This window comes from Asparagus officinalis, chromosome 2 (genome assembly GCF_001876935.1).
Source record: "Asparagus officinalis chromosome 2, Aspof.V1, whole genome shotgun sequence".
NCBI classification, from domain to species: domain Eukaryota; kingdom Viridiplantae; phylum Streptophyta; class Magnoliopsida; order Asparagales; family Asparagaceae; genus Asparagus; species Asparagus officinalis.
Genome location: NC_033795.1, coordinates 39603713 through 39618133, shown reverse-complemented (window position 1 = coordinate 39618133; position 14421 = coordinate 39603713). Strand labels below are relative to the sequence as shown.

At 37.9% G+C, this 14421-nt stretch overlaps 2 protein-coding genes across 2 annotated transcripts in view; one reads left to right on the top strand and one right to left on the bottom strand.

Annotated features, from left to right (window-relative positions):
- Nucleotides 1-5530, top strand: part of LOC109830683 (14 kDa zinc-binding protein) — a 16239-nt gene extending 10709 nt beyond the window's left edge. Inside the window, exons 2-5 of the mRNA XM_020398030.1 lie at nucleotides 67-124; nucleotides 2814-2903; nucleotides 4892-5009; nucleotides 5205-5530. Coding sequence (XP_020253619.1) covers nucleotides 67-124; nucleotides 2814-2903; nucleotides 4892-5009; nucleotides 5205-5272 — 334 coding nt within the window. The 3' untranslated portion in view covers nucleotides 5273-5530. The remainder of the gene's footprint in view (nucleotides 1-66; nucleotides 125-2813; nucleotides 2904-4891; nucleotides 5010-5204) is intronic.
- LOC109831090 (protein RETICULATA-RELATED 3, chloroplastic-like) lies at nucleotides 13448-14420 on the bottom strand (the record flags this gene model as incomplete). The annotated part of the gene is made up of 1 exon (XM_020398430.1): nucleotides 13448-14420. A coding segment is annotated over one exon (630 nt), but the record flags the coding sequence as incomplete, so codon positions are not given.

The window sequence follows — 14421 nt, the reverse complement described above, 5'->3', positions numbered from 1 at the left end:
TAAAGATAGATGACTTTTGACAGTTTCTTATTTGAATATAATTGTCTATCATGTTATGCAATGCAGATTTGACAAAATTATAAATAAGGAGATTCCTTCCAAAGTGGTTTATGAGGATGCCAAGGTAGGTAGTTCATTTTTTATAATTGCGATCATACTATACTTCCATTTCTCATGCTAGATAAGCTTCTGTGTAAATTTGTCTCATGCCAAGATGTGCACTGTTGAACAGGCACCGAAGATTCTGTGCGTGAATAATTTATTTGATATATCTTTGTTTTTTTTTTGTGAGGGTTAAAATCATAGTCTAATGATGTATTTGTAATTTTTTGTTTATCTTATTACTAAGTAGATTTGTTCAGACATAATGGTCTTGGGATTTATTTAATGGTTTCAATTTTGAGTAATTGAAATTAAGTGTATCCACATTTATTATAAACTTTTATTTTATTTTATTAGTTTTCAGTTTGAGTCTGGTTGACGTTTCTTTTATGTGATTTCCGGGTACTTCACACGCGCGCGCGCACACACACAACTAGGTTTAGTTTGGTGGTAACAATGCATGTATAAACATAGTTGGAGTCAAATATATGATGGGTTTTTACTTTCTAACATATACCTGTGTTATGATCTGATAATACAACAAACTCCTCACATTATGCTTATTCAAAATGAAGCTCAGTTTTCATAAAATAGTGCAGAAAAGTACTCATCAAACGTTTAATGAACTGACAAGTTTGCAAATAGCTCCTCAATGAATAGTTTTCTATAATTTTCTTGTGAAGAGGAGGATTATATGGCATAACCAGAACAGAAGAATTTCTTTTATCATTTTCATAACGAGCAAAATGCTTATACTAAATCTTCATCTGTTAAGGAGGGTTTACATGCAAACTTATACAATGATAGGACTTAAGGAAATTTTTAAATTTGAACAATGCACTAAAAAAACTTGAAGAGTATTTATGTAAGGTTTTGAAACAAACTGAGGGATATACATTATGCATGGAAGTCAAAACACAAATGTAACAACTAGGAGGGTCATTTGTGGAACTACCTTCTCTTGGCAGTTAGAAAAGTATGCAACTTTTTGCATGCCTGAAATATATGTGCGGAAATATTACTTATTTATTTAATGATGAAGATCGAGTTGTCTTCTCCCTTCCATAAGCAATACTGCACACATGGCAATTGGAGAAGTATATAAGACATGGTCACTGATTATATAAATTACAAGTTCTGTAGAGCCAAATATGTTGTTCAGTAATTTTATGGTAAGGACCGACATAATTCAAAAAGAAACCAACATGAAGGAAAGATGATTTATGATGCCTTTCCCTTAGAAAATCCCAAAGGTAACAGATGAAGAAAAACAAGAAACAAGGTTGTCAAAACTTATTTTAGTACTAGAATATGATTTTAGTAGAATGTTTTGTGTTCGGCAACTGTTAGTTAGGAATTTCAATTGATTTTGGAATCTTTTAGAACCTAATTATTAGGAAGGCTTTTATTTTAGTATGATTAGAATTCTTCCTTATTTTGTTTCTTGGTGATTAAGTTTTCTAGATCTATACAAAAACTTGTTTTTCTGTAATAAAGTTTGTGATGATGTTCATGAAAACTTTATGATTTCTTTAGCTTGTGTGACGAAATATTGATTGTTCAACCACATGTTTTGAAGGTGTGAATTGATTCAGTCATGAGGCCATTTGGTTCCGCTGTGAGGCCAAAATCTTAAATTTGTACTTTTTATTTCCCGTACCTTACCAAAAGGAAGCATGACATTAGTTGCACAATCTTTTAAAAGTATTGTACATGTAGTTAAGGTTCCAGTCGTTGAATAATTGACATTCATTCAGCAACTTGATTCTCTGATCAAAGTGTAGACTAATTTTTTTTCCACTTGTCTTAACAATCTGAGTCTTTTCTCTAACTCATCTAAGCCATGAGGTAAATATGAAGTTCCTATTTATTTCATCTGTCTCTATTTATTTTATACAGTCATATGATTACATATATCCTGGTAGCTTGTTCCACGTTAGATGTTAGTTTGAAAAGTTCCCCTACTGCTAAGATGTGGTCTAGAAATGGATGGATATGCTTTCAGGTGACACTGTTCTCTGCTGCCTGCAGAAATTATGTTTTGACTATGTAATCTCCATTTCCAGCCCACTACAGAATCTTTTAGTTTTTTGTCCGGTTAAGCTTTTCATCAGATGTAATACTTATGAAGTTTTAATAGGAAAGAGAAGAGAGAATTTAAAGGAGAACTTATCATTTAATATTATCCAATGTATTTTCATTTTATTTCTTTGTCCATTCTCTTTTTAGGAATTGAATGGCTGGTGGGGATTTTAGTCCCATAACTTCACCTTTTAATATGTTTTAATAGTCTTGTGGTTTTAGATCTCAAAAGCTATAAATTTTTTTCCAGGTTTAGATATAAGGTTGCTCGTCAAGGAGAATTTGATTGACCAATGCAGTTTGGAATGTTTTCAAATCATAAAAATATTTTATTAATCTTTTTCTTGAACCATAACTAGCCGGAAATGTCCTGTAATTGTGTTCCTCACTTCACAATGGAAAACCATGTGTACTTAGCAGTGTATACCAACAGGGGAAGCTCTAAAGTTTAAAACCTCCTCTAGTTTTGAGATTTTTATCAATGGGGAGATTGCTTAATGTTCATAATAATAACATGGTGCATGTTTCAAACTGTCCGCATATATAATTTAGAGTCAATGATTTTGAAGAAAGTAACTATTAAGGTTAAATTCTTTTTGATATGGCATGTTATATTATTTGTTCAACAGGCTCTTGCATTTAGAGATATATCTCCCCAAGCTCCTACGCACATCATAATCATTCCCAAAGTTAAAGATGGATTGACAAGGCTTGCGAAGGTATTGTGGTTACTCACTTTATATGCTAGGATCGGTTAATGTTTATAGCATCTTTCTGTTTCTTCCCGAATTTTATTGATAGTGAAGGAACATGTTAAATTATTTTTTTTTTTGAGGAATTAACTTTTTGATCTTTTTTTATTTTATTTTAAGGAATGAATAGTTTAGGTGCTACAATGAAGAGCTATCGAAAGGGGCTCCTAAGGAATGAATTTCCTTGAAACAAGAAAGAAATGAGCTAAGAAGAAAAAATATGTTAAAATGATTAGTAGGTAACATTGTCAATGGTCTGTCTGCTGGTCACTGGTGCAAGCGGAATCAAAAATATCACTGTTTTAAAACACCTCCGCCTAATCCGCTTAGGCGTATGCCTAGGTCTAGGCGGTACCTAGGTCGCCTAACTAGCGCCTAGGCCTAGGGGCTACCTAGGCCGCCTAACTAGCGCCTAGCGCCTAGGCGGTATTTAGGCTGCCCACCTAGATTTTACGAGCGTTTAGGGGAGCATTGTCTGCTCATTTCTTGATTGTGATTTTATGTGTCATAGCCTACACGTCCTCCAAACTCCATTAACCTCCAAATATGAACACCTCCACTACCTCCTCCGACCTTCAGCAAAACCTCATCGACCACCACTTAAATGAAGAAAGAAAAAAAACGCCCAGAAACCGCTTAGGCGCCCGCCTAGGCGACTAAGCACTGGGCGCCATGTCCGACGCCTAGAAGCGCTCAGCGTTTAATGTAACATTGAAAAATATTATAGAGGGAGGGTTGTGTAGTTCACCTAAATATTTGTTTTCTGGGAGAAATACGTAAAAATGCTAGAGGGGATTTATGTGGTTCTTCTGAAATGTGGGGCTTAAAAGATTTTGAACTGAATCTGTAAATTGAAAGGGAAGAAAGTTGGTTCTCTTAAGGTATGTATTGCCTGAAAATGTGAGTGTTAGCAATTGCAAAACTTATATTTCAATAGCGATGGTAGATTAAGCAAGATACATCTGTATGCTGAGAAATGCTCTGATACTTGGTAGATACATGTTTGGTATTCTGCTTGACATGACCTAAGATATATAGTATATCCCACAAAAGGCTTAACCATGCTTGAAAAGGTATATCTGATGCTTGAGTTGTGGGGATTGAATTCAATCTGATTTCTCCAGAACAGTTATATAGTTTCCTCCTTTTTTTTTGGTAAAAGAAAAAAAATTTAGTTCACTCACCAAGTAAGAAGTTTATGTACATCAAGGACTCAGTGAAAAACTGAGTTACACAAATCATAAAAGAAATTTACGAAGATTCTTACAAAGATTTAAACCAATCCTTTACTACATCATCCACAGAGGTATTGAGAACAGCAGTTAAAACTGAGATTGTGATATCCCTGATCAAAGCTTCACAACCTCTTGCCTCATGCATGATTATAAGTTTGTTCCTTTCTTGCCAAAGATAGTAAACTGTTTCAAGAAGAACAAGCCTTTTTCAAATGCTTTCCATTCCTTGCAGCCTAGAAGTGTGGCAGTTGGCAATGAGATCCCATCTGCAAGCTTTCCAATTAAATTTCATCCAGTCCATAATAGCATTTGAAACAACCTGAGAATATGAGCAGCTAAAAAATAGATGTTGGTGACTTTCCATTCGAAACAACCTGAGAATGCAAGTTTTTCAAATGCTTTCCATTACTCGCAGGCTAGAAGTGTGGCAGTTGGCAATGAGATCCCATCTGCAAGCTTTCCACTTAAATTTCATCCAGTCCATAATGGCGTTCGAAACAACCTTAAATTTAAGTTGAACTTCTTCCAAACACCATAGATTGTATTTATAAACAAAAGAGCAAAATAGGTCCCTTGCATTTCTTCTAATTATTACTTCTACAGCTGAAAGTTTATGTTGTTATGTCTGTAACATACAGTGTGGAGTGTTTTAAATAAGGCATAAGTAGCGTATTAAACTTGTGGTAATTCTTGGTAAAATTCTTTTGACATTGTTGGCAGGCGGAGGAAAGGCATATTCAGGTACTTGGCTATCTGATGTACATTGCCAAAGTCATCGCGAAGCAGGAAGGATTAGAAGATGGCTATAGGGTTGTCATCAACGACGGCCCCAGTGGATGTTAGTATCATTTCCCATGTAACTTGCAAAAAACTAACAAAATATTTCACTAGAGGTTCATGGTAGTTTTCTGAAATTTATCTCAAAATATATTTCCCTCCTATATGAAATTTAGAGACCTCATTATGAAATACCTCATACTCTTATTTCTTATCAAGAAGTGGTTCTCAATAGAATTTTCGTTTTCTTTGTCAGGCCAATCTGTGTATCATCTTCATGTTCATCTGCTTGGAGGGCGACAGATGAACTGGCCTCCTGGTTAATGAATTTTCATTTGATTTTGTTTTGTCCATAGGTAAGACATCTGTAGTCGATAAAGCTATAGGAACTATCCTTCAGACTTTCTATGTTCCCTAAGCATGAACACTAGTGCAATGTTCTTCATGAGTGAGCCACCCTTATCTTCTTTTTTGTGTCTTCTATGTTTATTTTTCATGAAGGATCTTGTATTGAATTAAATAACAAATTTGGTTAAGTTAGTTATTTGTCTATGACATTTTGGATGAAAGCCCTTGTCGTTCTTTTTCTTGTTGTCATGAGTTAATCATGTGGTTCTACTAATTCTTAAGATTTAGCGGGATCACGCTGCCATCTGAACATCGTTACCATATCTAGAGAGAGGGAGAGGGAGAGGGAGAGGGAGAGAGAGAGTAATGCAAATCAAATTGTGGACGTTTCCAGGAATACAAGCAGGAATCGTTTAAACTGTCAAAATGTTTATTTGTATGTAGACGCTTAACAGGCAACCCATAGAGAAATGATGTTTAGAACTTGTGTTGAAGCCGCCTCCATCAATTGATATATCCATGATTCGAATCGAGTCAAAAGAAGCGACTCAGTGATACGTGATTTTGAGGAGGAGAGCGAGTCAACATAAGCAACGGACTAGCAATTTCAGGTTTTGAAGAGGACTGCCTGTAGGCTATGTTTTCAGTGCTTATAGACAGCGTGAAGAGCTCCCTGCATTTCACAGGTTTCCGAGCACCGCCTGTAGGCTGTGCGAGTAGGTGTCTATCAGGGCGTTGTTTGATATTTCAGGAAGTTTGTTTTGTTTTGAAATCCTGTTCATAACCTTTTTTTTTCCTTCTTTTTCCCCTCTTTTTAGGGTTTTGGGTTCTGTGGGGATTCTTCCTAGTGTAACTAGGCAGTAAGTATATGGATTCCCAACTGTTATTAAGCTGATTGGATCTGAAACTGAGAGGTAGAATATAGAACCTAAAGGTTGATTCTATCAGGGTTTCAATATCTCGCATAACGTGTAATCTCTCATCTCAGTAGCACCTGTTGTTGCTTGTGGACATAGGATTTGCTTAGAATCATCTTGTGTTTATGATTATTTCGTTTTTTTTAATTCTATTCGCTCTTTTTCGTAGTGAAACCTTATCTTTATTTTTAACCAGTAACCTCTTTTCTGAGCAGTAAAACTTTATCTTTATCAGAATTCACTTGGAACCACATAAATCCCTATGTTTATGATGTTTTTCGTTTCTTTTTGGTCATCCACTTATAATTTGCAATAAGATTATGGAATTAGCATTGTACGATCAAGATTTCCTGAGAAATAACATCGAAGGAGAAACTGAACAAATAGGTATTTGTTCTGATATCGCCCACAACCCGAGCTTTCTGATGCGAGCTCTGGCATGTGAGGCGCGATCTCATTTTATTTGCTCTGAGTCCGTGGTGGGTGTAGAAGAACAAAAATGCTCCCATTTCATATTGACGGGTGTATACGTCCAGAGACCATCTCGAGGAAGCCAAAACATCCATCATCAAGAGGGTCACAACCTTAATCTTAATAAATTTATAAATGTCGAAGTTGATGGTCGTCAGTGTGTTAAAAATCTGAAAGGAAACCGGAATTAAAATAAAATTATGTGTTATCAAGTTTGCCCGTAATATGTTCTAGTAACAAGCACTGGGTAAGATGGGTTTGCCAATTTGGTATTTTGCCATTCTTCACAATTCCTGAGAAGATGTAGCTTGACGAAGGGAATTCCGTTTTTTTTTTTTATAAAATCACTTTTATTTTTTCAATAACCTGTACAATTATTCTATGGGATGAATTAGAAGAATACATGCATACTTAAGAGAAAAGCATGCACAAACAGCAAAAGCATCTGAAATTTTATGTACGTAGGTGGGGTTTGCAGGAGAGGATGGTCGAAAACAATGAGCAGGTCTCAGTTTACTCCTTGAATTGTGAGTTCATGTTTATCACTCGATCGCCCACGTATGTCGGTTGACAAACTTCCTTTCTACCCAGCGTAGCTCCCCTAATCTGACTCGGGTTCTCTGCACTCATTTAAGCTCATTACACCTTCATCTATTTATTGAAGGTGTAAGATCAGTTATTGATGCAGTGCATGCACAAACGAGGACTTCATTCCCCCAGTGTGTGTAATACAATTGTGTAAGTAGAGTCCAGCTGAACTTTTTTCGATACATCGATCGAGCATTTATTAGTTTTGGGGGGGAAAGAGAAAAAGAAAAGAAAATAAGAGAAAATTGCCACCATTTGATTAAAACTGAGATAACCACACGATCGATTTCTACAAAATCATGACAGATGAGGTGAGGGTAAGTTCAAATACCAGGAGCATAAGAGCAGGAACGGAACCTTAAAACCATTTTGGGGGGAAAAGAAGCACCAAGAGGAGCTGCAGTTTACAAATCCGACGATGAAAAAGATGCGCCATATTTGTGATGGAAACTCGTCAGCATTCTCAAGGAAAAACCAAGTGCTATCCCTATACAACCCACAAGCAACATCCTAAAGCAAGATTACTACTTGATGACCATGATACATAGCCTGAAATGTACTTTTTTGCAGAGGCAACAAACAAGAATCAAATACTGCAGGACTCAGATTTGTCGGGCATAATCATTGCGTCACTGCTTCTTCCATTCTCGTAGACCTTGACTCCATAGTCGAAGGAAGTAGGGTGTGTTTGGCAATTCTTTAAAACTGGGTCAGGTTTGATCCTAATTCAGTTTTTAGTCGGCTTTTTATTGGTTAAAATTGGGTCAGAAATGACCCGGTTTTTTAAGCCAAATTTTAGCCTCAAAACATGTTCTTTTACAAACCACTCCTCCTATGGAACATTTCTAAACCAGTTTAGCATAAAACTGGGCCAGGACCAATCTTGAGCCAACTTTCCATTGTTTGCCACCTTCGTCTACAGGATAATACATTGTGTTGTACAATATCCTGGTGCAACTGGCTACAAATTTTTGTATAAAATGCTCCCCCAAAGTCCTCGCTCCACTCATGGATATGTTTTCCTTAGGGCTTGTTTGGATTGAGGGGAATGAGGGTGAAGGGAAGTTAGGGGAACCATTCACCTCCATTCACCTTGTTTGGGAACACTTAGGAGGTGAAGTTAATTCACCTCCATTCACCTTGGTTCACCCCCTAATAGTATAAAAATTGTTACCCCCCAAATTGGGGTGTAACCAAGGGGAAGGGAATTCCCTTCCCTTCCTTTCTCTTCCCTTCCCTTCGCTTAGTTTCCCTTAACTTCCCTTCACCCCCTACGAATCCAAACAGGCCCTTAGGCGTTGTTTGCCTGCGTAAGAATTACCTCACCAAATGACAAGAATCTAGGTTTTTTTAGACATTAGTGCCTCAATCGCCAATAATTCTGTATCAGTCCCTCAAGTCATCGAAATTCTTCATAAGTCCCTCAAATAATATGGGGTCTTGCAAAGTAGTCCCTCAATGACCAAAGTGCCCTCTACTGATGTTTCCACACAAACGACCCTCAGTTTATGTTTTTGTGAACACAGGTTTTGGGGAGGAAACATAAGCTGAGGGCATTCTGATCATTGTGGAACCATTTTGCATGACCTCTAGCATCCGAGGGACTTGAGAGATTTCAAAGATTTGGGGGTCTAATATGGAATTATTGAAGTTTTGAGTAGGGGTGGAAACGAACCACATAATTAATACAAATAGTTCGTTAATTATTTGACTAACTATTTGGTCATACTCGAACCGGTGTTCATTTAACATTAAACAAATAATATTTATATTCAAATTTATTAAAGAACAAAATTTAACCATGGATATATTCAATTCATTAACTTATCAAATATTCGTTTAAAATTTCATCGCTTATAATTTGTATCATTACTTACATGATTTTATATATTCAACTTATATTTTGTGCTTAAATTCTATATATTAATTTTGAGAAACTTAAAGAATCTTAAATATGTTTTATAATGAAATATTCAAATTAAATATATATGCATCATAACTATTAAGAATAATTTTCATTATAAATTTAAACACTATTTAAAAATTAAATTCTTTAGCACAATGAATATACTTTGACATTCGATAAATATTGGTGAATATTCATGAATTTTATTAAATAATGCGTACTCGAGTTCGAATTCGAAAAACTTCAAACAAGGATATTTGAATTTGGGTTCAAATTCGCACAAATACAAAATACGAACATCTCAGTATCTGATTCGATTCGTCCATTTACCACCCTTACTTTTTAGGGTCAAGTATCTAGAAAACATAAATATTTAGAAACGTGAAGGCTGTCCCGCTCATGGAAGACTTCGCTCTATTTCTCACTTCGCTCTGTTTCTTACTATCTCCAGTAAATCAAAGTTTGAATCATACCCGAATGACTGCCCCCAAATTAAGCAACATGTCATCATAATTGATTGGTACATGTGCTAAATCTATCAGCCAGTGACCGAAAAGACAGTTTATTCGATATAAGCTTCAAACTTTGTCCTGATCACAAAGAAAAATATTCACATGAAACACCACATAAAATATAGGGACAAACTTTTTGAAAACACTCATTTTTCAACTTTAAATAGCAAAATGGACCGTTTCTAAAAAAACAGCAAAACCGACCCTTTTCAAATGGAAAAAGGTCGGTTTTGCTGCGGAAGAGGATTTCGAAATTCCGGGACTACTAGTCCTGTGCATTTTGTTTTCTTTTCATTTCGAAATGCACGTGGGTCTCGCAAGCCTAGGCATGACGCGCCACCGGCTGCAGCAATCATTCCTGTCCCCGCTCTCTATCTCTCTCTTTCTCATCCTCAGATTCTATTCATCATCAAACAAAGAGAGAGAAAGAAGAAATGAGACAGGAAAAAATGATGACCACATCAGAGCTCGAGGACCACATCAGAGCACGGGTCTTGCCTGGCGATCGCGGGCGACGTGACCTCCTCTGGGGGAGCGGCGACAGCGGCTGCGAGGGGCGCGCAGCGGCGGCAGGCAGAGGGAGGGGTTGTTACGCGCGGGGAGACGAGGAAGGAGGAGGGGTCGTCGGGGAGGAGGAGCTGAGAGGGGCTGGGGGGAGCCGAGGAGGGGGAGGGAAGCGCGACCGAGGAAAGGGGATGGCCTGTGGGGCGAGGTGAGGGGAGAGCCTGGTCCACATGGAGGAGCTGGCCCATGCAGTCGAAGTGCACGAAATGAAAAGAAAACGAAACGCACGGGATTAGTAGTCCCGTGCATTTTTAAAAACTCCTCCACAGCAAAACCAACCATTTTCAATGAAATGCACGGGACTACTAGTCGATTTTGCCGGGTTTTTTTCAAAAACGGTCGATTTTACCATATAAATTTAAAAATTTGGTGTTTTTAAAATTTTGTCCTAAAAGATACTAAAACCACCACGGGACATCATCCTAACTCCCAGCATCCAAACACCCACAACGCACAAAATCAAAACATTGCCATCCTTGCTGCAGCTCTAGGAAGCTACCCAAACCAACCCGGACGTGCCAACATCTGCACGTAACACCAGCAGTCCACCAGATGACAATTGCCAAATAAAATGATGCACAGGTACATTTCACTAACAAGCATGATATCCTTTACTTGCCTACATGAGAAGTGTCTTAACAAGTACAAGGAGAACATCCTTCTCTACATAATTAGCCAAACAACTTTCCTGTAGCAGCATTACCGGCAACTGGTAAATCTTCGAACCTGATTTGTGTTTGGTACGAGGTTTTTAAAGGGATGTACAATGAGGTGGGGTGAGGGAAAGAACGCCATAAAATTGAACTAAAATAATTAGAGAGAGAACCCCCCGAACCGGGAGGAAACTAGAGGAGAGAAAAAATGAACTACAAAATAATGTGCCTTTCTCTCTTCTCCCCTCCAACCAAACATGAACCATGTGTTTGGATGGAGGATAGAGAAGGAAAAGGGAAGAGAAATTTGAGTTTAACATTGTTTGGGAGTTTTATTAGAAGGGTAGATGAGGGAAATGAGGGGAAATTTTACACTAAAATCTTCCACTCCAAATTGGAGGGTAAAAGAGAGGAAGAGAAAATTGACAAGTTCCCTTCATTTCCTTACCTTCTCTTCTCTTCTCTTCTCTTCCCTTAGCAAGCTCACAAACACAGCAGAAGGCTTAAAAGGGATATTTATCCTCCCACCCATTGCACCTTCCCACCTCATCTTCCCTCCTCGAACCCTGCACCAAACAAAGCTAGCAAAGACCAAAAAAAAAATCCTATTTATATTGTTGAGCCAATTAGTGGACTCCACAAATTTTCACTTATGAAAACTACTGTAAAAGATATTAAAGATTCAAGTCCATATTTGTCAAATGTGAAGTTCACGCCATGAAAATTTCTACTAAGTGAAAGGCAGCTTCATATTCATGAAAAGACCATCAACTGCAGATTTTTAATTATCATGCATCAGGTAATATAAAACATATGCCTTTCAATGCATATTTGTGGTTAGATAAACTATCTTGTAGAGGCGCTTAATAATTTAAGCCCTTTCTTTGTCATTTTCGGTGCCATAGATTGGACTGTGGAAGCGAGGGCTCACATTTTGAATACAGCTTAAACTTTACCATAACGTCTAAGTCTCAGACCTATCATATCATCACTATCAATTAGTCATACAGCACAAATTTACACTCACAAAGTTAAGATTATGGACTATGCATGTAGTCGCATCTGATGCACCATATAATTTATATTTGAATAACGCAGCTACAAAGATTTGTTACACCCTTTGTCTTATGGCATATATTGGTCCCTAAAGTGCATCTTTGTTTGCTTCTACATCCATCATCAGTAAACATCGGTAAAGATGTACATTTAAAGAAATGCTATGTGGTTATATGTGCATGTTGGGAAGCAGATGACTAGACCAACCTAGGTTACTGCTTTAACAGAAGCGTCAACAAGAGGATACCCAGCGGGCACCCAATGTTTCAAAAAGCCTTGGACGCTTCTAAGTGCCAGACCTGGCACCCAACACGACCCTATATCCTATGTTTTACCGATTTGTCATGTGTTGTATCTACCCCGACCCCAACCCATCCCCACCCAAAAAAAAGGCCTTTTTAAGACACAAGTATATCCATGTGAGTGAATTTTTAGATGTGAAAGAAGAGGATAGCCACTCGCCCAAATTAAAACATATCTATGGTTAAGTATCCACAAGCTCAAACCCCATAGGATCTGGACATATGGACAATTTTAAGGAAATAAATATTTGCTTGAAGAAGGGATTATCCTAAATCATGCATGAATAAATCCAGGTAATAACTTCTCAAATGGATGATCTCTGGCCTCTTTAAAAATTCTTTGACCACCTTTGCCTAGATCTACCATTTAAAAGAATATAAATGTAACAATATTCCAACGCTATGCCACGCTACATATCTACAACACCTTTCTAGGAAGGTAATAGAATTCTTTGACCAAAAGTTCTGGTTTTTTTTCAGGCGTATAGTTTGCTCGCGTGCGTGTTATGAATATGTAACTAACCAAAACTTCAGAGATTGCAACAATAGAGCTAGTAATGTTTTTGTGATGCTGCTTCACAGCTAGAAGATTATGCCATTATACATTATACCAACCCATATATAAATTAGTTCTTTTAGTAGCAGGTTTCACTTCATGGCCGACAACAATTTGTTAGAGATTAAACATCATCTATGAACCAACATGTCTTTTCTATAAAAAAGAGAAATCTGAGAAGTGAGATTATAGCTAAATTACATAAAAAAATAGATCAAAACTGTAGGCCAAATGTACAGCTCTTTCAGTATGCACTGATGGGGATGGGGACTAAAGGATCCATTTACTATGTCAGCAAAATGAGCAACTTGGATGAACTTGAAAATTTTGATATGTTATATGAATGTGGTTTAATCTTCCCAAAGTTTATGCCTCATAACTAATAAGAAGAACTAAAAGTTAAGGCTCCCATGGGTCTAGTACTATAGAAGGAACCCCAAACAGTACTTTATAGAAATAAGCCTAGATCAAACTCGGGCAAATAAGAAAGCTGTGAATTTACTGCAAACAATACACACAACGGTAATAATAAGACTGAGCAAGTGTGTACATGCAAGTTAAACAATATATCTGTCTGATTCAAACAGTAATAGCGCCTTCTAAATTTGACACCAATGAATTGCTACTTCTCCACATATATCACAAGCCATCATTTATCACTCCAAATTACCAAATATCAGTCACATTACTAACATTGCAAAACATGTTACACCACTATAAAAATTGAAGTAACATAAATTCACTTTATTCTTAAATGATCCGTTCATTCAAATCATAAAGCCAGAGCATAAAACCAAACCTACATCCTCACAGTCCCTCATTATTGATATATTATGTAAGTTAATATAATACACCCCTTCTCAGGAAGCACGCTCTTTATACTGCACTCCCCTAGCAGAGCCTAAGCGTTCCTCTTCGCGATGTCCAAATTTTCATTTCTAAACTAAAACCAAGTTCAGAAAACAAACCTCAATTGCTTGACCGCTCATCAACCCCGCTATCCGTTATCGCATTCTCCACAATCAAGCTCTCCTCCACCTCAGCCTTCTTCTCCTCCACCTTCTGAGACCCCGTCATCCTCGCAAGCAACACAAACGACATCCCACCAAGTACATTGTTCAAGCACCTCAACCCAACAACCGAAACCTTAAACCCAGCCGGAGGCAACACTTTCCCCAACACAAACTCCAACCCATTCAGCGTCTGGTACCTCAAATTGCTACTGATTCCCATATGCGCAGCCCAAGTCATCGCGTTCAGCAACGTGGGCGGCGGCTTGTTGGGGGACACAAACTCCGGGTCCATCTTCTTCCTTAACGTGATCAGCCCATTGGTGATTGCAGTCCCCACAAGCCCAGCGGCGAACCCCACAGCAGCAAACGTGGCTCCTTTATTGATCAAAGTGGCGATTCTTGATGAGAGAGCGTAGGATCCAGGCTCGAAAATGTAGGAGGGGAGGGAGGAGGCGGCAGCGCTGGCAGTGGAGGCGACGGCGGTGGGGGCGAGGAGGTACATTAGCGTGAAGTTGAGGATCGATCCGACGACGAGGGTGGAGAAGACGAAGTCGAGCTCGTTGAGGCCGAAGTTAGGGCGAGTGGCC